The 25,504-nt window shown below is 44.5% G+C and overlaps 2 protein-coding genes and 1 long non-coding RNA gene across 6 annotated transcripts in view; 2 read left to right on the top strand and 1 right to left on the bottom strand.

Moving 5' to 3' along the window:
• The window catches only part of ATAD5 (ATPase family AAA domain containing 5), a 44,710-nt gene extending 41,549 nt beyond the window's left edge, over positions 1 to 3,161 (top strand). For 2 of the 4 annotated variants that reach the window (XM_047758338.1, XM_047758335.1), the window contains 3 exons: positions 250 to 1,112; positions 2,073 to 2,231; positions 2,340 to 3,161. In XM_047758338.1, the coding sequence (XP_047614294.1) occupies positions 250 to 1,112; positions 2,073 to 2,231; positions 2,340 to 2,418 (1,101 nt within the window). In that variant the 3' untranslated portion in view covers positions 2,419 to 3,161. The remainder of the gene's footprint in view (positions 1 to 249; positions 1,113 to 2,072; positions 2,232 to 2,339) is intronic. The other 2 variants (XM_047758337.1, XR_007131911.1) reach the window with 2 other exon arrangements.
• A 2,446-nt stretch (positions 3,162 to 5,607) lies between these two features.
• TEFM (transcription elongation factor, mitochondrial) lies at positions 5,608 to 12,758 on the bottom strand. The gene is made up of 4 exons (XM_047756559.1): positions 12,683 to 12,758; positions 10,402 to 10,856; positions 8,457 to 8,606; positions 5,608 to 6,430 (listed from the first exon to the last, which is right to left on the bottom strand). Exons 1-4 carry the CDS (start codon positions 12,711 to 12,713, stop codon positions 5,993 to 5,995), a joined length of 1,074 nt encoding a protein of 357 aa, XP_047612515.1. The 5' UTR covers positions 12,714 to 12,758; the 3' UTR covers positions 5,608 to 5,992.
• Positions 12,753 to 16,078, top strand: LOC125113719 (uncharacterized). The gene is made up of 3 exons (XR_007131567.1): positions 12,753 to 12,848; positions 13,751 to 13,835; positions 15,449 to 16,078. It is a non-coding gene; the product is annotated as an uncharacterized LOC125113719 (long non-coding RNA).
• Positions 16,079 to 25,504: the final 9,426 nt, after the last annotated feature.

Here is a 25,504-nt window from a genome sequence, read left to right as displayed (position 1 = left end):
AACAGATAATTTCAGAAATTAGTTTTTAAGCATGAGCTTCTAATTATCGAAGTGAGGTGTATAGTAAATATTAGAAAATTTAATTCTTCAAATTACTTTTCTAAATGTATTTTTTAGGCTCATTATACTATTTAAATGTTCTAAGGAAGTACAGTTAATAAAATTATTAACTTTGAAGATATATAGGAATGACACTGTATCCAGACTATATCCTGTTGTAACATTTCTTTACTCAAAATTGTTTTTCAGCACAAAATCAGAACAAAGGAAGCATGGCATAAGCTCATCCAGCTTCTTACAGAATTCCAAATGCGGAATATAGATTTCTTATATAGTAATCTTGAGTTCATTCTCCCATTACCTGTTGATATCATTCCCGAAACAGAAAACTTTGGTGGTCCATCTGTAAGTGTGGACACCAGTGAAGCAACACAAAATATGAAATGTCTTGCTAGGAAACATTCTGAAGGAGAGAAGCCATTGAAAAAGTCCCAAAAAAAGAAACATAAGAAAAAGATGGTAATTCTAGATGATAGTGACTTATTTGACACCGAACTGACCTTTTTGGATGAATTTATTAGCCTTTCCCCTGCATCTTCTTCAAATCCAGAAGAAAGCAAAGCCAGAGATAAAGAAAGCAACCCAGAGACAAAGAAACTAAACAACTGTCTAGAGTCAAATGCTGAGTCTATTCCTCGCCCTAAAACAGCCGCGGAAAAGGAATGTTCTGTCCTTGTTTCTCACTGTCTCAATTCTCTCACGGAGTTCATGGACAACATGTCCTTCTTAGATGCCCTTGTAACTGACGTAAAGGACCAAAAGGAACGCGGTGAAGGTGATTTTGGTTGGACAAGTGGAAAGCTCAAGAGTGGACTTTGCGATGAGTTTAGTCTCGAGAGTAGAGATGGATGGACTCCTCAGAGCTCTGGAGAATTAAAGGCAGCTGTAGAAGCCCTCAGCTTCACCAAGTGTTCTTCTACTATTTCAAAAGCATTGGAAGCCTCCCTGAATTCTTGCAGGAAATTAGGAAGAGATCCTACAAAAGAGCTTACTTTTTATGTTTCACAAAAGCGCGGTAACGAACGCTTTAGTCAGTCAGCAGTTAATTTAGAGTAAGTTTTACCTCCTTTTACTTTTATTTTTCAATGGTAAGTGGTAAAGGGGGAATTATTAGTTTCTTTCTTCTTACTAATTTTGAAATTCTGGGCTTTTGTTGATGGTAGGCCCTTAAAGTTAATTAATAAGGTGGCTTTTTTTTTTTTTTTTGCTATTTCTTGGGCGATTCCCGGGCTAGGGGTCAGATCGGAGCTGTAGCCTCTGGCCTACAGCAGAGCCACAGCAACGTGAGATCTGAGCCGCGTCTGCAACCTACACCACAGCTCACGGCAACGCTGGATCCTTAACCCACTGAGCAAGGGCAGGGACCGAACCTGAAACCTCATGGTTCCTAGTCGGATTCGTTAACCACTGCGCCACGACGGGAACTCCTTTTTTTTGTCTTTGGTCTTTTCAGGGCCGCAACCATGGCATATGGAGGTTCCCAGGCTAGGGGTCCAATCGGAGCTGTAGCTGCCAGCCTACGCCAGAGCCACAGCAACGCTAGATCCAAGCCTCGTCTTCGACCTACACCACAGCTCAAGGCAACACCAGATCCTTAACCCACTGAGGGAGGCCAGGGATCGAACCCGCAACCTCATGGTTCCTAGTCAGATTTGTTTCCGCCGCACCACGACGGGAACTCCAATAATGTAGTTTCTAATGAGACAGTTAAGGAGACCAGCCTGATTGTTGGGAAGAGAAATAATGAGAAATTGGGGCAGGGGTGGGGAGTGTTGGTTAGATTTGGGATACTCGGATAACAGGGAAAGGGGTTTGGATTTGCTGTGCAGACAGCAGTCTTTTCAGTATGGGAGTGATGTGTTGAAAATGATACAGGAAGTTAATCTGAATTACAGTTAGTCTAGTCTAGCCCAGAAGCAGGGAGAAAGAGACCAGAAGCTGGTTGTGTTTGGGATTGTTGCATTTTTATTGGGCATTAAAAATAAAAAGTAATGATTACTTTTAAATTACAGCAGTGCTTGGAAGAGGATGGCAGTCATCAAAAGTGTATTTTCTAGCCGATCTCTCCTGAACTTGGGTAATAGACAAGCTAGTATAACCGAATATTTGCCAACTCTTCGAAACATCTGTAGGACTGAGAAGCTAAAAGAACAAGGGAAAAGCAAAAGAAGGTAAAGGTTCTGTAAAAAGAACATTTTAATAGCTACTTCAAGATTGCCAAATACTCTCATCTGATATGGACGATTAATATTAAATTTATTTCCTTGTAATTTTGACAGATTCCTGCACTACCTTGAAGGAATTCATCTTAACATTTCAAAAGAGACTATGAACACTTTGGCAGCCGGCTTCCCTTAATATTCTGCATTAACCATGCCTTGTACAGATTCCTATGTGTGGCCCTTAGGATACATTTTTATATTGAGTTTCATGGGAGAGTTTATTTCTCTTAATGTACATTTTTAAAAGACTGTATATTTTTTATTGGTATGTAAATATTTAAAATGGAAAAAATCGTGTGACATTGTATTTATGATAATTGTGGTAGTTACTTATTTTCTGAACTTTTTGTATTAATTGGATTTAGCTTTGTTGGACTCTTTATATGTACGTGAGCTGTTTCTAGAAGATAGAGTTCACTAAATATTTCTAAAGATGTTTCAAGGCTAAACTTAGCCATAATTTTTCCCTTTCCTGTTACCCTTCATCCAGCTCTTTGAAATAAGTTGACACAACACAAAATACAAAAGAGCAAATATAATCCATAAGAAAACTTCCTAGAAAAGAAGTTATTCATCATTTTTCAAAAAGTAAGAGCTTCCTGACAAATTTATTTTTAGTATGCTCATCTAGCATATTTTACCATGTGAATCACTGAACACTGACAAGGTGAAATCAAGATTATGAATTGTAGTTTCCATAAATCTTTTTTAGCAGCCATACAGATGTGATAACTTGTATATTTTGACAACTCCAATCATTTGTCTTGTACATTTTCCTTGTATTTTTATATCACTGATGTTTTATTTCATAAAGATATTAATGATGTTAATATAAGTATTTTGGACAAAACTGCTTTTCATTAAAACTGTAACAAAGAAGGATTCTACGATGGGATTTCTACATGAGAGCCCTTTCCACTTAAAGGTGTATTTCTGGTGAAAGTATACTTTTTAATTATAGGATCAAAAAATACATTTCAGAGTTCCTGTTGTGGCTCAGTGGGTTAAGAACCCGACTAGTATCCATGAGGATGCAGGTTCGATCCCTTGCCTCGCTTGGTGAGTTAAGGATCTGGCATTGCTGTGGCATAGGTTGCAGATGCTGCTCAAATCCCTTGTGGCTGTGGTGTAGGCTGGCAGCTGCAGCTCCGATTAGACTGTTAGCCTGGGAACTTCCATATGCATACCTGCAGCCCTACAAAAGACAACAAAAACATTTCACTTAAAATCATTTTTGCAAAAAGGTAATCAGATGTATGTATCTGAAAAGTTCCTATTTCAAGTGTTTATATTCTATGTTAGCTTACTATTCAGTTGTATTATCTGGTGAATTATATTTTCACCTTAAGAGGTAAGGATCCTAATGTACAACTGAAAAATGTAGATGCGTGTGTGTTTATAATATTTAAATGGGAGTTCCAAATGTAATCATATAGGAAAATATGGATATTGTAGGCTTGAACATAGGCTATATCTTCTAGATTCTGTCCCTATACAGAAGAGAGAACAAGATCTAAGGCTTTTGTTTTTTAAGTTATGTGGATTTATTTATTTATTTTACTGAATACAAGAGTTCACAAGCTATGGAACTTTTACCTGTTGATTTGGTCTTATTCTCATTAATTGAGGAACCAAAGTAAAATAACCCCCTGGAATTGTATTTAAATGGTCAAAAATCAAGAAATAATGGGGGAGTTCCCGTCGTGGCGCAGTGGTTAACGAATCCGACTAGGAACCATGAGGTTGTGGGTTCGGTCCCTGCCCTTGCTCAGTGGGTTAAGGATCCAGCGTTGCCGTGAGCTGTGGTGTAGGTTGCAGACGCGGCTCGGATCCTGCGTTGCTGTGGCTCTGGCGTAGCCTGGCGGCTACAGCTCTGATTCGACCCCTAGCCTGGGAACCTCCATATGCTGCGGGAGCGGCCCAAGAAATAGGAAATAGAAAAAAAAAAAAAAAGAAAGAAAGAAATAATGGGGACAGGAGTTCCTATCATGGTGCAGCAGAAATGAATCCAACTAGGAACCATGAGGTTTCAGGTTCGATCCCTGGCCTCGTGTCGGGGATCTGGCGTTGCCCTGAGCTGTGGTGTAGGTCACAGATGTGGATCTGATCCCATGTTGCTGTGGCTGGGGTGTAGGCCAGCAGCTGTAGATCTGATTCCACCCCTAGCCTGGGAACCTCCATATGCTGTGGGTGCGGCCCTAAAAAGCAAACAACAACAAAAAAAGATAACAGTAGTTTCCTAATAATAGAGACACAGATAATATATATATTTGTAGGTTTAGCATAATTTGGGAAAATATTTTCTTAGTTCTTAAAGGTTATGAATTCCTGTAAGACATAAGATTTGCTTTTGTGATAAAAATAACCAAACTTCGGTGACTTTTCAGTAGTGTCTTATCCTATGTATGTCTAACTTGGACACATTTTCACTATAGCTATTTCCAGAAATATGGGGGAAGTGAGTAGAATGTCATGCGTCTGCCATGAACCACTGGATGGTTGGTGAAACTATTTACCAAAGTTATAAAACAATAGCAAACAAGGTGGTCTGGAGGAAAGAGAATGATTTCAGATGTGTAGTGTGGGATAGCAATAGCAGTTGCAAGGTCAAGAAGCTTATGTATATATGCAGTCACGTGCACAGAGATTTACATATGTGTGACCACAAGCTAGAGTGTGCATCAGACTCCATAGAGAGTTGGGAAGTGCTGGAGAGAGAACTTCCATGTATTTTATATATAAAATATAAATATATAATATATATAATATATATATATTATATATATATAAATATATAAATATATACTTATATATATTTTTAATATATTTCTGATGTTGAATTTTTTCCAACAAGTATTTTTCAATTTTAAAGGAAAGAAATGACTTAATAATGCTTTGACATTAGAGCGACTTGGATTCAGTATAGGTGAGATATAATGAAGGCCTGAACTAAGGCAAATATAATGGAACATTGAGAGAAGTGGGAAAAAAATTAAGCATAACCTTTTTTCAAAAGATAGTTTTGTTTGTTTTTTGCTTTTCAGAGCCGCACCCTTGGCATATGGAGGTTCCCAGGCTAAGGGTCGAATCAGAGCTATAGCTGCCAGCCTGCACCACAACCATAGTGACACCAGATCCGAGCCAAATCTTCGACTCACAGCAACACCGGATCCTTAACCCTCTGAGCAAGGCCGGGGATCAAACCTGTGTCCTCATGAATACCAGTCAGATTAGTTTCCGCTGAGCCACAACTTGAACTTGGAAAACTGCCTTTTGGAGGCAGTGCATCAAACCACATTGTACTCAGAGATGATGATTCCACAACTGTGTTAAAACAGTAATACTTAGTTTTATTCCCATGATGAGCACCATCCAGAAAATCCATTATTCCCTGTTTTAACAACATGATTATAATGCAGTTCCTCTAGTATAGACGGCATTTGCTTTTCAAGGAAGGTAACTGTTTGTTTCGGAGATTTAGGGGGCATCTTATTTTTTAACACTTAAACCTAAAAGGCACAGAATCTCATTGATTTAGCCTTGGTGTATTATTATGTAAACCATTCAAAAGCCGAAAGTCTGACTTTCAACACTAAATACACAAACTTAAGTTTTCTTCTCCATTCACACGGATGTTCAGACAGTTGGCTTTACAACTGCGGAGCTAATAAATATAATATTTGAAAATGTAACATACAAACCTCAGAATTTTAAGATTCAGTTTTAAAAACTGCTAATTCATAGAAGGCTATCGCTTGTAGTAATGAATCATACAACTCTTCTACTCTGTTTTGCTCAGTAGATGAAAAGAGCTGTCTGTAGCGGACGATCTTATCCGGTGGGAAGAACACCCGAGGCTCTTCTTTCAGCACTGACTCTGAGAGGAGCTGCTTCACTACCTCTTTGCCACTAGTCCGTGTATCACCAATCATCAGTTCAAAGTGCTTCCCCACTGCATTTCGATTCATGCTCAGCACCTGGTGATGGCCATCCTGGGCAAACGTTTTATTCAGTAAGGCAAACAGCATTGCTTCCATGATATGAAAATGTAACAGGATAGGAAACAGAGATGAGTTCTGAAATGACGGTCCTGTTTTTTCCAGAACATAGAGGTCAGCTTTAGGCATCTTTGAAATGACAGAAGAAATCTTTGAGGAGAAAAAAAATGAGCAGAAATAATTCATTAAGTTTTATTGTTTGAGCCCTCCTCTACCTCAGTTTTTTTTTCTTTTTTTTTTTTTGTTTTTTAGGGCCACACCCATGGCATGCGGAAGTTCCCAGGCTAGGGGTCAAATTGGAACTACAGCTGCCAGCCTACACCACAGCCACAGCAATGCAGGACCCTTAACCCACTGAGTAAGGCTGGGATCAGACACACATCCTCGTGGATACTAGTTGGATTTGTTTCCGCTGCATCACAATGGGAACTCCTCTCTGTTCCACTTCTATTTTTAAAGTATAATTATATAACTTAAGTTATATTGCTATGGACAAGTAATTGAAAAAGCATTTTATGGAGGAGTCAGGACAGCCAAGTTCTGGTCATGGTTTTAACAGGAACAAGCTAAGCTAAAAGAAGTCAGTGTTTACCTCCTAATTACCAGATTCTTCATCTGTACAATGAGCTTCATAATTTCTAAAATCTTCATTGGCTTTAAAATTAGACAAAACTGTTTTATTTACCTTTTAGAAAATTCTAGGATCAGAGTTCTCGTCGTGGCTCAGTGGTTAACAAATCCAACTCGGAACCATGAGGTTGCTGGTTCGATCCCTGGCCTTGCTCAGTGGGTTAAGGATCTGGTGTTGCCATGAGCTGTGGTGTAGGTCGCAGACACAACTTAGATACTGTGTGGCTGTGGCTGTGGCCGTGGCCGGCAGCTGTAGCTCCGATTAGACCCCTAGCCTGGGAAGCTCCATATGCTGCGCGCAGGTGCAACCCTAAGAAGCAAAATAAGTAAATAAAATTAAAAAAAAAAAAAAAAAAGAAAATTCTAGGATGGAGCATAGGGTTGGAATAACTAGCCTAGAATCAATCTCCTCTGCAACTGACTAATCACAACACAGATGCTTGATGTAACCAGTTTTCATAGGTAGAATCATAATCAGGATTATCATTACTGCCCATCTCACAAGGTTTTGAAGACTCAAATGAGGCAGTTTGAAGAGTAAGTTTTATAAATACAGTGATAAAAATTCTTAACATTTAGGAGTTCCCGTCGTGGTGCAGTGGTTAATGAATCCGACTAGGAACCATGAGGTTGCGGGTTCGGTCCCTGCCCTTGCTCAGTGGGTTAACGATCCGGCGTTGCCGTGAGCTGTGGTGTGTAGGTCGCAGACGCGACTCGGATCCTGCGTTGCTGTGGCTCTGGTGTAGGCCGGGGGCTACAGCTCCGCTTCGACCCCTAGCCTGGGAACCTCCATGTGCCGTGAGAGCGGCCCAAGAAGAAATGGCTAAAAAAAGACAACAACAAAAAAAAACTTAACATTTAGATGCAAACTATAGCCTTTGGAATGGATAAGCAATGAGATCCTGCTGTAGAGCACTGGGAACTATATCTAGTCACTTATCATGGAGCATGATCATATGTATGTGTGACTAGGTCACCTATATAGTACAAAGTTGACAGAACACTATAAACCAGCTATAATGGAGATAAATAAATAAGTATGAAATTCTAAAAAAAACCATTTAGAACAATATGCTTGACAACTGATTTTCTCAGTATCTGCCTTTGATTGATTGATTGATTTTGCTCTTTAGGGCCACACCCGCGGCATATGGAGGTTCCCAGGCTAGGGGTCTAATCGGAGCTAGAGCTACTGGCCACAGCCACAGCAACGCCAGATCCGAGCTGCATCTGCGATCTACACCACAGCTCATGGCAATGCCAGATCCTTAACCAATCGACCGAGTGAGGCCCAGGATCAAACCTGCAACCCCACGGTTCTTAACTGGATTGTTTCTGCTGCGCCACAGGGGAACTCCTATGAGGCATTTCTTGAAATAAATGATTCAATTTTAAAAAATCATGAAGTGATGGGAAACATAACAGGAATTGGTGAGTAATAAATACCGAAAGAAAATCCTTCCTTATTGCGTTACATTCCTTTTAGACCTAGAAGATGACCCAGGAGCTCTAGCAGGGTAGGAATTTGGAGGTGCAACGGCCTTACCTCTTCTAAATAAACAGATGACAGGTACGTTCCTTTCATCAATCGGCAACATTCACTTTGCTGCCAGTCCAGCACTGCCAGTTTACGATCCAGGTGAGCCCATGCAATTCTTCGAGTACCAGAAACAATGGATACGATACTCTTAACTGCCTAAAACAAAAAAAGGCTGGTTTAATTACAAGTGTGAACTTTTTTTTGTTTTTTGACCACTGCAGCTTACGGAGTTCCCAGGCCAGGGAGTAGATCCAAGCCCCAGTGGAAACCTGAGCCACAGCTGAGGCAAAGCCAGTTCCTCTGACACCAGGCCAGGGGTCAAACCCACATCCCAGTGCTCCCAAGACGCTGCTGACCCCGGTGCACCATAGTGGGAGCTCCTGGTTCTTTTCCTCAGCTCAATGATTCTCAAGTTTTACTGTGCCTAAGAATCACTGAACCAGACTGCACGCAGTACTTCATGGGCAAGATTTTTTCCAAGGACTTTACTGCACAGATTTCTACATACGAACTGACTTTAAAACCTAGCCCTCTAAATAAGATACAACTCCACTATAACCTGAATACAGTTTTAGCCATATATTTGAATGAAAATCCAAACTCTGAAAAAATGGTTCATACATGCTCCAGACATATTTATATGTATGACTGATTCATTTTCTGTACACTTGAAACTAATACAACGCTGCAGGAGTTCCTGTCATGGCTCAGCAGTAATGAACCCGACTAGTATTCATGAGGATGGGGGTTTGATCCCTGACCCTTCTCAGTGGGTTAAGGATCAGCCGTTGCTGTGAGCTGTGGTGAAGGTCAAGGACAAGGCTTGGCTCTGGCGTTGCTGTGGCTGTGGTGTAGTCTGGCAGCTACAGCTCCGATTCAACCCCTAGCCTGGGAACCTCCACATGCTGCAAGTGCTGCCCTAAAAAGCAAATAAAATAAAATTAAAAAATGAAAACTATGTTCCAGATCAACAACAGCAGGAGTCTATGAGTAAACTTAACAAAATCTGCAAGTCCTCTGAAAATATATATAATATCCTCTGTATATGTGCTATTTATTTTTTCTGAAAAGAGGGTCTATTGCTTTTATCAGATTTTCAAAAAGTTTCTGTAATCCCCCCAAAACGGAAAATTACTGGTCAAAAAAAAGGTAATTATTATTATTATGTGATAAGAGAACATCAAGTAATGTTTCACAGGACCTAGGTTCCATTTCTCCAAGGTTTAATGTTTGAAATGCCAAGTAATTTTATTTTTATTTTTTTGTCATTTTGCTATTTCTTGGGCCGCTCCTGCGGCATATGGAGGTTCCCAGGCTAGGGGTCTAATTGGAGCTGTAGCTGCCGGCCTATGCCAGAGCCACAGCAACACAGGATCCGAGCCATGTCTGCAACCTACACCACAGCTCACGGCAACGCCGGATCGTTAACCCACTGAGCAAGGGCAGGGACCGAACCCGCAACCTCATGGTTCCTAGTCGGATTCGTTAACCACTGCGCCACGATGGGAACTCCTACAACTCATCTTTGAATCTTCATTTCTCACTACTCCCAACATAGCCCTCAGACCAGGCAGATATCTCCTCCACATTCCTCTTCAACAAGTCCTGCACAGACCTACTTCTCTACATTAACCGTTCTTTCTTTCTAGAATGCCTTTCTCTTCCTGCTAGCCTACTTCTCTCTCTGTGGTCGAGGATGAGTTCTTCTAGTAAATGTTCCCCCGAAGTCACAACCCACAGTTCTCTCCTCTAAATTGCTCATTTGCTACCTGTGCATCTCATTCTTTGAGAATAACCATATAACAAATTACCTGTTTACATGTGTATCACTGGGCCCACCAACTAAACTATAGTCTGCCTGAAGAACCGTGTCTTAGTGCCCAGAATCGTGTTTTGCAAAGCAGGTTCTCAAATATTGAGGCAGTATAAGACATTCAGAAAAAGGGTATACCTGAAGTCTCTCTCTTCCTATTTCTGGTTTGATGAGCTTTCTCAAGAGCCGGTTTTCCTGTGACTTTTTTTTCCCTCCAGTCTGTGGATTAAGAATGGAGTTACAAACTTGAACGGTGGTTTTATACTGGAACAAGGGCACATGCATTAAACTCTCCAAGTTCTGAAATGGCCCAAACTTTTCTCTGTGCTCTACAATATTGATGGATTTTCTTCCACGAAGCAATCTGAAAGCTTCAAGTTCTTTATTAGATGCTGTGTTCAACACATGCAAGATGGAAGCCTGCTGTTCTGAAGAGAAGAGCTTGTCAAGTGCCTTTTCAGATTCCTTTGTATTTTCATCAAAAAAATCGGGAATACTTTTCTTTGGTGCAGTGGATTTTTTCCGACAGCAAGAATTATGTAGGGCCTGGAAAAAGAATGACCCTAATGGAACTGGACAACATCTCCACCTCCCTAAAAGGAAAATTGAGCAAAATGTAAGTTGAGACGTCTTACTTACTTTTAAGTAAGTTGTAGCCTAACCAGAGCCTTTGCAAAGCAACACTGACTTTCCCATAATTTAAAAACTAATGGAGAGAATTCCCATTATGGCTTGTCATGGCTCAGTGGTAATGAACTCGACTAGTATCCATGAGGACATAGGTTCCATCCCTGGCCCCTCTCAGTGGGTTAAGGATCTGGCATTGCTGTGGCTGTGGTGTAGGCTGGCAGCTACAGCTGATTCGACTCCTGGTCTGGGAACTTCCATATGCCATGGGAACAGCCCTAAAAAGAAAAAAGGAAAAAGTACTAGTGGAAAATCTCTTGTGGCACGCAGCTGGTTAAGGATCCTGGGTTGTCACTGCTGTGGCATGGGTTGGACACCCGGCCAGAGAACTTCCACGTGCCCATAGTGCAGCCAAAAAAAAAAAAAAAGGGAACTATTAGATCTTATTCACAAGAAATATATTCTATTTTTGTGGATAACACCTAAGTTTTACTACCTAGAAATCTTATTTTATGTCCACATGAAGAATGTATTTATTTATGGGTTTTATTTGTTTTTTTGGGTTTTGTCTTTTTAGGGCCGCACCCATGGCATATGGTGATTCCCAGGCTAGGGACTGAATCGGAGCTACAGCTGCCCGCCTAAGCCACAACCACAGCAACACAGGATCCAAGCCACCTCTGCAACCTACACCACAGTTCATGGCAATGCCAGGTCCTTAATCCACCAAGCAAGGCCAGGGATGGAACCCACAATCTCATCCTTCCTAGTCAGATTCTTTTCCACTGCACCATGACAGGAACTCCTTATGTAGGTATTTTTAAGAGCTTTCATTTTTGGCCACCTTGCGGCATATTCCTGGCCAGAGACCGATCTAAGCCACATTTTCGACAACTGCCGGATCCTTAACTCACTGTGCAGGCCTGGGGATTAAACCCCCCTCCCAGGGTTCCCAAGAGGCCACCACTCATGGCCATCCCTGTGCGCTACAGCGGGAGCTCAAAGAAGCATGTTTTTAAAACAATGATTTGGGAAGTTCCCCTCCTGGCTCAACCACACCAGTAGGCTAGTATCCATGAGGATGCGGGTTGAATCGATGGCCTGACTCAATGAGTTAAGGATCCAGCTTTGCCTTGAGCTGTGGTGTAGGTCGCAGACAAGGCTGGGATCCCATGTGACTGTGGTCGGCAGCTGTAGCTCCGATTGGACTCCTAGCCTGGGAACTTCCATATGACGTGGGTGCCGCCCTAAAAAGCAAAATAAAACAATGACTTCAACTGTTTAACATTTTTTGAAATTTTAACCTTCAAGAAATCTTTTTAACAATATTTACCTTCACTAGTTTCTCATCCAGTGGAACCGAATGAAACTGAATTTCATAGGTTTATAAGAAATATTTTAGCTGTTAAATTTACAGACGGTTTTTATTTTCTTCTGTAACACGTTTTAAGATTTCTACTATGTCTCTATTTCCACAAAGAGAAACCTTATAAGAAGCAACTTTGTAAAACTAACGTAAAGTTTTACATTATGGCCACAGAAAAATAAGGCAGCCAGAAGAAAACAAGCAGCCTTTAGAATCTGACCCCTCTGCCCTTGGCCCAGTCCGAGGAGTCACTCGTGGACCCCCTACCCCACAATCGCTCCGAGGATCGGCGAAAAGAACAGCCCTGTCAACACAGCAGGGATTCCAACAGTGAGTCCTGGACACATAATCTGAGGAGGGCAAAAAGCTCCAAGACCAGAGGCTAAGGGCAGACGGGAAATTCACCCAGTATTCCAAGCACCCTACCTCCCGCCAAGAGGAGACTAGGGACGTTCATCTTCCACGTTACAGCAGTAGGTTCCCACGCTCGCGTCTTCCGCCACTGACTTCCGGTTACTGCGTGCTTCGCCCAAAAGGGCCCGGCCTTTCAGCGGAAAGGTTCCGGCAGAAGCGACGTTCCGCCCGGGCCGAGGTATTTCCGGGTGGGCTGTGGGTTGCAGCTCCGCTGCGCCTCCCGGCAGATGCCGTCAGGGCCTGTGCTGGGATCCCAGACCCTGGGTGCGCCGTAGGCACCATTCCACTGAGTCCGGGAAACAGTCTCGCCCCCACCTGCCCCTAAGGGCAGCTGTGCCGAATCGCTGGGAAGAGAACGGGGAGGGGGGGGTAGCCCGTGTTTGGCTAAAACGCTACGTGGGGGAGACTCCCTAGAGAGTACATCTAGGCATATAGATTGATGAGCTTCTAGTGGGGTCCTGCCTGGGGCGGGAGGAAGAGAGTCTGGCGGGGGAGTGTAGGCAGGAGCATACATAACCATATCACCCAAATGGAAAAACTGGGACAGATACCAGTTTCAGAAGCTCAAGGAAACTGCCGTGAAGACAGGCCGTCAGAGAAATATCCTATTTGGAAGGGATGGAGGGAGATGAGGCCAGCACTAAATTTGGTTGGGCCCCAAATGCAGAATGGAGTAGCTGAATAGTGCCACCACGTAACTGGAAGTCAGGGGACTTTGTAGAGTCTGACTTGAGATGTGTTTCTCAAAAATTGGCCTTACCACGTCAAAGTGTGAGGCTGGATTAAGATGAAGAGCCTGGAGGCAAACAGCCTGGCAGCAAAGAGAGGAATCTGGAAGCTGTCGTATCTGCTCAAGGGACAGGCAACCGTAAGGAATTAAACCTGGGAAGTTCTGTGATCAGACTGCACAAGATGGCTGTTCTCTTTCTTGTTGGCCTGTGGTGGGGTAGGGGTGGGATGCACCCAGAAGTTTGTGGGCCAGGGATCGACCTGAGTCATAGCAGCAGCTCCAGCCGCTGTATCCTTAACCTGCTGCTCTGCAAGGGAACTCCAAGATGGCTATTCTCTTACTGTCTGTAGGTATCCTGCTCTACCAGTCTCTGCTTGCCGACACCCTGCTCAAGTGGCCGACCTTCCTCCTAATCATAGAGCCTAATCAGTAAAAGTAAGTGCCTGCATACTTTTCCCCTTCCTCAGCTAGTGATTGTTTTAATCTATAGATAAGGGCAGTGAGGGGCAAGGCGAGCTCCTCTGCTGGTTTCTCTGGTAACCTCTGAGCCACCTGAAGTTATTTTCTTTTGTAAGTGGTAACTTGTCCCTGCCACACACCCAGTGAAGACTGCTGCCATGTCCTGCCCTCCTTGGTGGGGTGCTGTTCCAGAACCTTATGCTTCAGATGTGTAAGACACCTTGTCCATTAAACCCACTGATGTCTCTGTTGCCGAGCCTGGGCTCTTTCGTGAAAGGTGGAGTGATTTTAGCTAATTTTGTGAAAAACAGGGAAGCCAGGAGGGAGGTGGATTTTGGAGGGAAAGGTAGTGGGTTTGCCTTTTTATGAGGCAGCAGTGTCTTTGAGGACACTAAATATTTCTAAACTCCAGGGCTTATTCTGCTTAATCAGGTGTTAATGAGTTGAAGGTTATCCCTCAAAAAAGATGTTAAAGTCTTACCCTCAGTACATCAGAATGTGACCTATTTGGAAAGAGGGTCATTGCAAATTGAGTTAAGATTAAGATGAGGTTACACGGAGTTCATTTTGTGGCTTAGCAGGTTAAGAACCAGGCTAATATCCATGAGAATGTGGGTTCCATCCCTGACCTCACTCAGTGGGTTAAGGATCCAGCGTTGCTGTGAGCTGTGGTGTAGGTTGCAGATGCAGCTTGGATCCCATGTTGCTGTGGCTGTGGCGTAGGCTGGAGGCTACAGCTCCGATTCGACCCCTAACCTGGGAACCTCCATATGCTGCAGACATGGCCCTCAAAAGAAAATAAATAAATAAATAAATAAAATTACACTATGGTGGGTGGAGGGCAGCTAATTCAGTATGACTGGTGTCCTTATAAGAAGACAACCCTGTGAATGCACGTGAAAATGGAGGCCAAGAATGGAATAATGCGTCTCAAGTCAAGGCCCAGGATCACCAGCAGGTCACACACACTGCAACCTGGGAGACAGCCATGGAATAGATTTCCCTGCAGAATGAACCAAGCCTGCTTGCACCTTGATTTCAGGCTTCTAGCCTCCTCACTGTGAGAGTGATACCGGAATCCAGGTTCTCGATCACGGCCGTCGAAGAATGAGCTCCGCGAACACACATGCAGCAAGCAAGCAAAATCTTTATTAAAGGAAAGCAAATAGCTCCCAGGGCTGCAAGGAGAGGGGAGAAGAACCCCCTTTCTCTATTGTCCTATAAGGGTTCTTATTCCTTAAAGATGGGGGCGGGGTACCAACATGGGATCCAGAAAGATGTGGTTTTCTCCCATTGGCCTTGTTCAGTTACTTCTATCAGTCCTTATCAGTAGGGTCTTAGGGGTGGAAACGTCCTGTAAGTCTCGTAGTTTCTTTGCCCTTTTCTTCCCATAGACTGGGTCACAGGGGATTAGGGATTAAAGTCCATCTGGGCGTAGGTACACTCCCTGTAGTCAACAGGGCCTGTGGAGTTGTTACTCCCTGAAGCTCTTACACCACAAATGTTAATCAATGGCATCGGAGTCCATGCTCCTACACTGACTACCTGTTATTATTCTTCCTCAAGAGGATAAACTTCTATGTTTTCAGCCACCCAATTTGTGGTGCTTTGTAACAGCGGCCCTCGAAAAACCCTGGTGATCGATGCTTTCAGAGGCGACGTGGTTCACGGGTAATGTGCAGCAAATAAATGACTTGCTACCCGCACAGCCTTAGACAGTTTCTCATCCTCTCTCAACCTCAGCTTCCTCCCTTGTGAAATGGAGATAATGGTATCGGCTTCACACTGCTTAAGAAATGCTGCTTAGAGGATTTCTCCATAGAAACTGGATGCAGAGAACTAGGCATGTTACTTCCCCTGTTACCTCTTTGGAGCTAATTATTACTGACCTTGAGGGTAAACGCCCTCATTCCTCACAGCAGTCACTCAGAATTACTTTGACCGGAGTCTGGAAGTCGGAAGAGGCAACCGCTAGGCACGACTTAACTGTCAATCACAGAGTCAGTGGGTTCAAAATGAAAGTCGTCGCCTTCCCCAGAAACTGGCTCCTCACTTCCCTGTTCTGTGGCCCAGATGCAGACGCCCCCGGCTCCTCCCACTCCAATGTCTAGCCCATTATCTAGTTTCTGTGTTTTGACCATGACCCAGGAGACATTGATGTGCGTGTGAAACAAAACTTTTCTTTAAAATTACTTGTATTTTGAAGTTCCCATCGTGGCTCAGTGGTTAATGAATCCGACTAGGAACCATGAGGTTGCAGGTTCCAGTGGTTAATGAATCCGACTAGGAACCATGAGGTTGCGGGTTCGATCCCTGGCCTTGCTAAGTGGGTTAACGATCCGGCGTGGCTGTGAGCTGTGGTGTAGGTTGCAGACACGGCTCAGATCCTGCATTGCTGGGGCTCTGGTGTAGGCCAGCGGCTACAGCTCCGATTCGACCCCTAGCCTGGGAACCTCCACATGCCGCAGGACGGCCCTAGAAATGGCAAAAAGACAAAAAATAAATAAATAAAAATAAAACCTTTATTTCAAGTTTTTCTGAGGGGGCTACATACAGAGTTCCCTAGCCAGCAGCTGAGATGCTGCCAATCCCATTGTGCCCCAGTGGGAACTCATATTTCAAGGTTTTTAAAAAGTTGATCTGCTTTTAAACCTGCAGGACATTGGCAGAGATGTCTAGTAGATGGTTAGATGTGAAAGGGAGAGGACTGTGCCATGCCGTAAACAGATGGCTCTTTATCCCGTGAGAAGGCATGGGCTGGGCCAAGAGGAGGGGCAGCGAGAAGAAAGCTCAAGAGTCCTGGAGAGGACTCTGGGAGCACCAGCATTGGGGATGAGGAGAGGATTCAGATTCCCCATAAGATGGAGAAGCAATGTTCAGAGATTTAAAAGGAAACAGGACGAAGTCAAGTTAAAAAAAAGACAAAGGGGAGTTCCCATCGTGGCTCAGCAATAACGAACCCAACTAGTATCCAGGTGGATGCAGGTTCAATCCCTGGCCTCACTCAGTGGGTTAAGGATCTGGTGTGGCTGTGAGCAGTGGCGTAGGTCGCAGATGCAGCTCGGATGCAGTGTTGCTGTGGCTGTGGCGTAGGCTGGCGGCTACAGCTCCGATTCAATCCCTAGCCTGGGAACTTCCATATGCCTTGAGTGCAGCTCTAAAAATACAAGAAAGGAAGGAAGGAAGGAAAGAAAGAAAAGACAAAGGAGATATAATTTTGAGAAGGGAAATCGTCTTTTTTAAAAAACAAGGTTAGGAATTCCTGCTGTGGCGCAACAGGATCAGTGGCATCTCTCAAGTGCAAGGACTCAGGTTTGATTCTCAGCTAGCACAGTGGGTTAAGGATCCAGCATTGCTGAATCTGCGGCATTGGTTGCAACTGCGTTTCAGATGCCATCCCTGGCACAGGGGCTCTATATGTCACAGGATGGCAAAAAGGTGGGGGGTGTTAATTGAACCACTAAATTGATACTAATTTCATGATTCACTCCGTGTGGTATCTTGCAGTTTAAAACACATGAAATTCTTGGAGTCCCTGTGTGGCTCAGCGAACACGACTAGTATCCATGAGGATTCAGGTTCAATCCCTCCCCTCCCACAGTGGGTTAAGGATCTGGCAGTGCTGTGAGCTGTGGTGTAGGTGGAAGACGCAGCTTGGATCCAGTGTTGCCGTGGCTGTGGTGCAGGCCAGCAGCTGTAGCTCTGATTGACCCCTAACCCGGAAACCTCCACATGCTGCAGGTTTGCCCTTAAAAAGCAAAACAAAAACAAAACAAAACAAACCACATGAGGGGAGTTCCCGTCGTGGCGCAGTGGTTAACAAATCCGACTAGGAACCATGAGGTTGCGGGTTCGGTCCCTGCCCTTGCTCAGTGGGTTAAGGATCCGGCGTTGCCATGAGCTGTGGTGTAGGTTGCAGATGCGGCTCGGATCCCACGTTGCTGTGGCTCTGGCGTAGGCCGGTGGCTACAGCTCCGATTCAACCCCTAGCCTGGGAACCTCCATATGCCGAGGGAGCGGCCCAAGAAATAGCAACAACAACAACAACAACAACAAAGACAAAAAGACAAAAAGACAAAAAAAAACCAAAAAAAAACCACATGAAGTTCTGGACTTCTCTTGTGACCCAGCAGTTTAAGTATCCAGTGTTGTCACTACAGTGGCTTGGGTCACTGCTGTGACACAGGTTTCATCCCTGGCCCGGGAACTTCTACATCCCGTGGGCACAAAAAACCCCTTCAAAACCAACAACAACAAAAAAACCCAAACCCAAAAAAGACGTGAAATTCTATCAGCCTTACCTGCAAAATGTCTTTTTTCCCCCTCTTCCTTGCTATGGCCACTCAGGCTATCAGAGCCTCTTTGTCTCCACCTGGGCTCTTGCAATCACTTAATTCCCCCCCCCCCCCATCTAACTTCCCAGCTTTCTGTCAGCCTAATCGCCTCCCTGTCCTTCAGACACCCCCTCCCCATCCTGGCTCCCATGCCGACTAAGCCTCCATCTCCCACCCTGTGGAGGGACCCCACCCTCCTCTCCCAGCTCTTCCTCTCTGCTTACCGCCAGGCACCTTAGTGGCACTGACACCCACATGCTGCCTCTCCTCCTTCCTGATAGATGCTGGTTGGGCAGCTGGCGGTGTCTTCAGGGAAGGTGAACCAGCTCTGCTGATCCCATTTCCCTGTGCTAGCAATTAAGATAACAGTGGGGATGCTTCCGCTGGAGGCCTCAGAGGGGAAGGTTTTAAACCCTGATAAAGGGTGGGAGTGTCTGCGGGAGGGGAGGGAAGCAGCCAGCTCCCCTTTCTTGTGACTCTGATGGTGGGAGGATGAGCTCAGAGGAACAGCCGTCTCTCCATGGACCGGCAAGAAGTACAGACCCTGACAAAATTGTTTAGCTGCCAGACCAACTCTGAACCTACCTGCCTGCAGACTTGGGTTCAGGGAGGGAATAACTGACATTGTTTAAGCCATTCCTAGAACAGTATTCTGTTATTGGGAGCTCATAAACTTCCTGGTACTCTCACCTCTGCCTGTGGGTCCCTGTCCCTAGGATGCTCGCTCCCCAAATTCTGCTCATCTAAGGGCCAACGAGGGTGCCGGGAGCCTCCGCATCTCTGGAGCCAGACACATGACTTCTCTCTCCCTCACAGTACTTACAGACCTGTTTTGGTGTTTTGTTTTATTTCACTTTTGACCGTGTGTTTTGGTCTCATTTTTCCCCCCATTTTTTAAAGCTGTACTGAAGTCAAGTTGATTCACAAGGCAATGATCATTTCTGCTGCACAACAACGGGACGCAGGTATCCATGGACACACGTCCATTCGCTCTCAGATTCTTTCCCACATAGATTATTGAAGAACATCGGGTAGAGGAGTTCCCTTCATGGCTCAGCGGTTAACAAGCTCATCTAGGATGCATGAGGCTTCAGGTTCCAGCCCTAGCCTTGCTCAGTGGGTTTACTATGTGGCGTTGTCATGACCTGTGGTGTAGGTCGCAGATGCAGCTCCATTTCGATCCCTAGCCTGGGAATCTCCATGTGCCATGGGTGTGGTCCTGAAATGCAGAAAAAAACCAAAAAAAAGTATCGGGTAGAATTTTGTGCTATCCAGCAGGTCCCTGTTGGCCAGTCATTGCACATACCTGAGTGTGCATGTGCCAATCCCAAACCCCGAGTCCATCCCTCCCCACCACCTGTCCCTTGTCTCCTTATTTGCTTCTGTGTTTTTCTAAGATGATCTGGAAGCTCCCAACTAGAAGACATCAGCAATCCATTCGTAGTGGCTCAACATCCCTCCCGGAGACAGGGGGACTTAATGATTAGGCTCAAACTCGGAATCAGCCAGTCCTATTTTTTAACCCTGGAAACCAGCAGTGAGAACTAGGGCAAGTGACGTCACCTCTCTGAGCCTCCTCGGATCCCTCAGGAGTGTGTGATTCCAGCCATAATTATATCCCTTCTAAGGCCCAGCATGTTGCCTGGCACATATGGGGATTCATTGACTTTAAAAATTTAATGAAGAGTTCTCATCGTGGCTCAGTGATTAACCAACCCAACTTGCATCCATGAGGACTCAGGTTTGATCCCTGGCCTTGCTCAGTGGGTTAAGGATCTGGCGTTGTGGTGAGCTGTGGTGTAGGTCGAAGACCCGGCTCAGATCCCACGTTGCTGTGGCTGTGGCTTAGGCGGCGGCTACAACTGCATTTTGACCCCTACCCTGGGAAACTCCAAATGCCAAGGGTGTGCCCCTAAAAAAATAAAAAATAAAAACAAAAAAAGTTAATGGGAGTTCCCGTCGTGGCGCAGTGGTTAACGAATCCGACTAGGAACCATGAGGTTGCGGGTTTGATCCCTGCCCTTGCTCAGTGGGTTAACGATCCGGCGTTGCCGTGAGCTGTGGTGTAGGTTGCAGATGCGGCTCGGATCCCACGTTGCTGTGGCTCTGGCGTAGGCCGGTGGCTACAGCTCCGATTCAACCCCTAGCCTGGGAACCTCCATGTGCCGTGGGAGCGGTTCAAGAAATAGCAACAACAACAACAACAACAACAGCAAAAAAGTTAATGAATAATCACATATGTAACATCCCCAGGTTAATTTTATTTAGAAAAAGCATTAAAAATTAGTGTTCCACAGCTTCATGATCTTGACACAGGCAAATATTTCTAAAATTAGAAATAAAAAGCACTGACCATAAAGGAAAAAGACTAGATAAATTGGACCTGATTAAAGTTAAAAACATTTACTCACCAAACAGTGGGAAGACAATCTCCAGAGCGAAAGATATTTGCAATACATATCCCACAGAACTCATATCCAGAATATACTAAAAATTCCTACAAATTAATAAGGACGGAGTTCCCTTTGTGGTTTAACAGTTAATGAACCCGACTAGGATCCATGATGATGTGGGTTTGATCCCTGGCCTCGCTCAGTGGACTAGGGATCCGGCATTGCCATGAGCTGTGGTGTGGGTCGCAGACACGGCTTGGAGCTAGCATTGCTGTGGCTGTGGCATAGCCCAGCAGCTGCATCTCTCATTGGACCCCTAGCCTGGGAACTTCCATGTGCCTCAGGTGCGGCCCTAGAAAGCAAAATAAATAAATAAAAAGAATGAAATAATGCCATTTGTAGCAACATAGAAAGACCTAGAGATTATCATATTCTAGGTATGATAATAAGCCAGAGAAAGACAAATATCATCTGATATCACCCACATGTGGAATCTCTTTTTTCTTTTCTTTTCTTTTTTTTTTCTTTTTTTTTTTGTATTTTTGCCATTTCTAGGGCCACTTCTGCGGCATATGGAGGTTCCCAGCTAGGGGTCTAATCAGAGCTGTAGCTGCTGGCCTACGCCAGAGCCACAGCAACTCAGGATCCAAGCCGAATCTGCAACCTACACCACAGCTCACGGCAATGCCAGATCCTTAACCCACTGAGCAAGGCCAGGGATTGAACCTGCAACCTCACAGTTCCTAGTTAGATTCGTTAACCACTGAGCCATGACGGGAACTCCAACATGTGGAATCTTAAAAAAAAGGGGGGTGGGGTGGGGATACAAATGAACTTACGAAACAGAACAGGAGTTCCTGTTGTGGCTCAGTGGTTAATGAATCCTGCTAGGAACCATGAGGTTGCGGGTTCGATCCTTGGCCTTGCTCAGTGGGTTAAGGATCCGGCTTTGCTGTGAGCTGTGGTGTAGGTTGAAGACTCAGCTCACATCCCACATTGCTGTGGCCGTGGCGTAGGCCAGCAGCTACACCTCCAATTCAACCCCTAGCCTGGGAACCTCCACATGCCATGGGTGTGGCCCAAAAAAGCAAACGAAAAAAAAAAAAAGAAAAAAACAGAATAGACCCAGAGACATAGAAAACTCATGAAGGAATTCCCTTGTGGCACAGTGGGTTGAGGATCCAGTCTGTTGTCCCTGCAAGGGCTCGGGTTGCTGCTGTGGTGCAGGTTCAATCCCTGGCTCAGGAACTTGTGCATGCTAAGGGAGCAGCCAAAAAAGAAAAAAAGAAATAAACTGAGATATGTATATATAATATGTTTCAGTATTGGAGCAGGAGTCCATGTATTCTGATTATAGGTTTCAGTTTGTAGTATTTTAATCATTTGCCTAATTTAATTGTGTGTAATATTGGAAAAAAAAGTTACATAAAAGAAAAAAAATCCAGGGAGTTTCAGTTGTGTCCCAGTGGAAACGAATCCAACTAATATCCATGAGAGTGTGGGTTCACTTCCTGGCCTTGATCAGTAGGTTAAGGATCTGGCATTGCCATGAGCTGTGGTGTAGGTTGTAGATGTGGCTAGGATCTGGCCTTCATGTGGCTGTGGGTTAGGCCAGTGGCTATAGCCCTGATTGGACCCATAGCCTGGGAACCTCCATAGGCTGAGGGTGTGGCCCTGAGAAGACAAAAAAAAAAAAGTACAATTTAGTGACATTTAGAACATTTAAAAAGTTGTGCAACCATCAGCACTATCTAGTTCCAGAACATTTCCAATACCCTAAAAAAAAATAAAAAAATAAAAAACCTTGGAGTTCCTGTCGTGGTGCAGTGGTTAACAAATCCGACTAGGAACCATGAGGTTGCGGGTTCCATCCCTGGCCTCGCTCAGTGGGTTAAGGATCTGGCGTTGCCGTGAGCTGTGGTGTAGATTGCAGACGTGGCTCGGATCCCGCGTTGCTGTGGCTCTGGCGTAGGCCGATGGCTACAGCTCCGATTAGGACCCTAGCCTGGGAACCTCCATATGCGGAGGGAAGCGGCTCAAGAAATGGCAAAAAGACAAAATAAAAAAAAAAAAACCTTGTATCCTTTTAACAGTCACTCTTAGTACTCCCTCCCCCAGCCCCTGGCAACCACGAGTCTGCTTCCTGTCTGTAAGGATTCGCCTGTCTTGCACATTTCACATAAAAGAATCAACCACCATTTTTCAGGCTCAGCACTTGCGACATGCCAAGGGTACAACGACGAAGATGACAATCTGCTCTTAAGGGATAACTTCCTCATGGGATTAAACAGCAAGAAATCATAGTTTTTTGGTTTGGTTTTTTTGTTTGTTTGTTTGTTTTTGCTTTTTTTTTTTTTTTTGGTCCTTTTAGGGCCACACCTGGGGCACATGGAGCTTCCCAGGCTAGGGGTCAAATTGGAGTTGTAGCCGCCAGCCTACACCACAGCCACAGCCACAGCAATGCCAGATCCGAGGAGCATCTGTGACCTACACCACAGCTCATGGTAATGCTGGATCCTTAACCCACTGATCGAGGCCAGGGATTGAACCCGTGTCCTCATGGACACTAGCTAAGATTTGTTTCCGCTGAGCCACAACAAGAAGGCCAAGAAATGATAGTTTATCAAATAGTGATGTGACGATTACTGTAATAAAAATGTGAACACTGTGAGAAAACTGATGCGGGAGATAAGGGGTGCTGTAAGAAGTAAGTTGGAATTTGAGCATGGAGACAGGATCTTCGTGGACAATGAGGGCCAGAGTAAGACATGGAGAGTGTGAGCAAGGCACATCAGCAGAGTTAGACAAAGCACATCCCAAGCATGTTACCACCCCAGGGCCTTTGCACTTGGTGTTAACCCCTGAGCCACGATGGGAACTCCTCAGATCTTTATTTTTTAACTTTCAAATCTTTGCTTCAATGTCACCTCCTCAGAGAGGGCATCCTTGACTTCCTTCCAGGAGTTCCTATCGTGGCTTCTTGGAAACGAATCCAACTAGGAACCAATGAGGTTGCAGGTTGGATCCCTGGCCTTGCCCAGTGGGTTAAGGAGCCAGTGTTGCTGTGAACTGTGGTGTAGGTCGCAGATGTGGCCCAGATGTGGTTTGCCCTGTTACATTGCTGTGGCTGTGGCATAGGCTAGCAGCTGTAGCTCTGATTTGACCCATAGCCTGGGAACTTCCATATGCCGTGGGTGCATCCCTGAAAAAGACAAAAGACAATAAATAAATAAATAGCATCTCCCATTCCTCTCAATCCCCTTACTCTGGTTATTTTCCTTGATAGCATTTTCTGTGTCCTCCACTTGATGGGAAGCTGCCCCAAGGCAGAACCCTTTGCTTTGTTTATAGCTATATCCTCAGTACCCATAACGGAACCTGGCATGCAGTCTGTGCCCCATCAATATTTAATGAATACATGAGCAAATGCTTTGGCAGTATGGCAGTGGGGAATCCCTCCGGGCTTTGAGTTGCTTCCTGGTGAAGACAAAGTGATATTGAATAGACAAATAAATGGGTTAAATCCATCAGCTGCTTCTGCATGACTCTTTGGCTTGCCCTGTTACATATGCCTGCCTGTCATTTCTTTCCTTCAGAAAGGAAAAGGATGTTGTCATCTCAAGTTCCCTCACTTTATTGCTTATTATTTTTTAGCCATACTCATTTCTTCATTTATTTCACAAATATTTCTTTTTACAGTTCACCTTATTTATTTTTTTTTTATTTTCCCACTGTACAGCAAGGGGGTCAGGTTATCCTTACATGTATACATTACAATTACATTTTTCCCCCAGCCTTTCTTCTGTTGCAACATGAGTATCTAGACAAAGTTCTCAATGCTATTCAGCGGGATCTCCTTGTAAATCTATTCTAAGTTGTGTCTGATAAGCCCAAGCTCCCGATCCCTCCCACTCCCTCCCCCTCCCATCAGGCAGCCACAAGTCTCTTCTCCAAGTCCATGATTTTCTTTTCTAGGGAGATGTTCATTTGTGCTGGATATTAGATTCCAGTTATAAGTGATATCATATGGTATCTGTCTTTGTCTTTCTGGCTCATTTCACTCAGTATGAGATTCTCTAGTTCCATCCATGTTGCTGCAAATGGCATTATGTTATTCTTTTTTATGGCTGAGTAGTATTCCATTGTGTATATATACCACATCTTCTGAATCCAATCCTCTGTCGATGGACATTTGGGTTGTTTCCATGTCCTGGCTATTGTGAATAGTGCTGCAATGAACATGCGGGTGCACGTGTCTCTTTTAAGTAGAGTTCTGTCCGGATAGATGCCCAAGAGTGGGATTGCGGGGTCATATGGAAGTTCTATGTATAGATTTCTAAGGTATCTCCAAACTGTCCTCCATAGTTATTTCACAAATATTTCTTGAATCCCTGTTCTGTGGCAGGCAAGTGCCAAGGATGCAACAGAGGACACACTGACCTGACTCTGTCTTTGTTGTTGTTGTTTGCTTGTTTGTTTTTTAGAATTTCTGACCTGACCCTCTTTTCACAAAGCTTCGATAAGTGAGTGAGACCAGTGAGCAACTACAGTTAGAATGTGCTGCTTGAAAATGTAGTGTTGGAGTTCCCGCTGTGGTGCAGTAGGCTAAGAATCTGACTGCAGTAGCTTAGATTGCTCTGGAGTCCCAGTTTTGAGCCCCAGCTGGGTGCAGTGGGTTAAAGGATCTGGTGTTGCCACAGCTGCAGGCTCGGTCACAGCTGTGGCTCAGATTCAATCCCTAGCCTGGGAACTTCCATATGCCACAAGTGCAGTCCTAAAACAAAACAAAGCAAAACAAAGTGGAGTTCCTGTGGTGGCTCAGCAGTAATGAACCCAACAAAGTATCCATGAGGAAGCAGGTTCGATCTCTGGCCCTGCTCAGTGGTATAAGGACCCAGAGTTTCTGTGAGCTGTGGTG

Source organism: Phacochoerus africanus, chromosome 14, assembly GCF_016906955.1.
Source record: "Phacochoerus africanus isolate WHEZ1 chromosome 14, ROS_Pafr_v1, whole genome shotgun sequence".
Taxonomy (NCBI): Eukaryota; Metazoa; Chordata; class Mammalia; order Artiodactyla; family Suidae; genus Phacochoerus; species Phacochoerus africanus.
The sequence above is the reverse complement of the archived record's forward strand: the minus strand, read 5'-3'. Positions and strand labels throughout refer to the sequence as shown.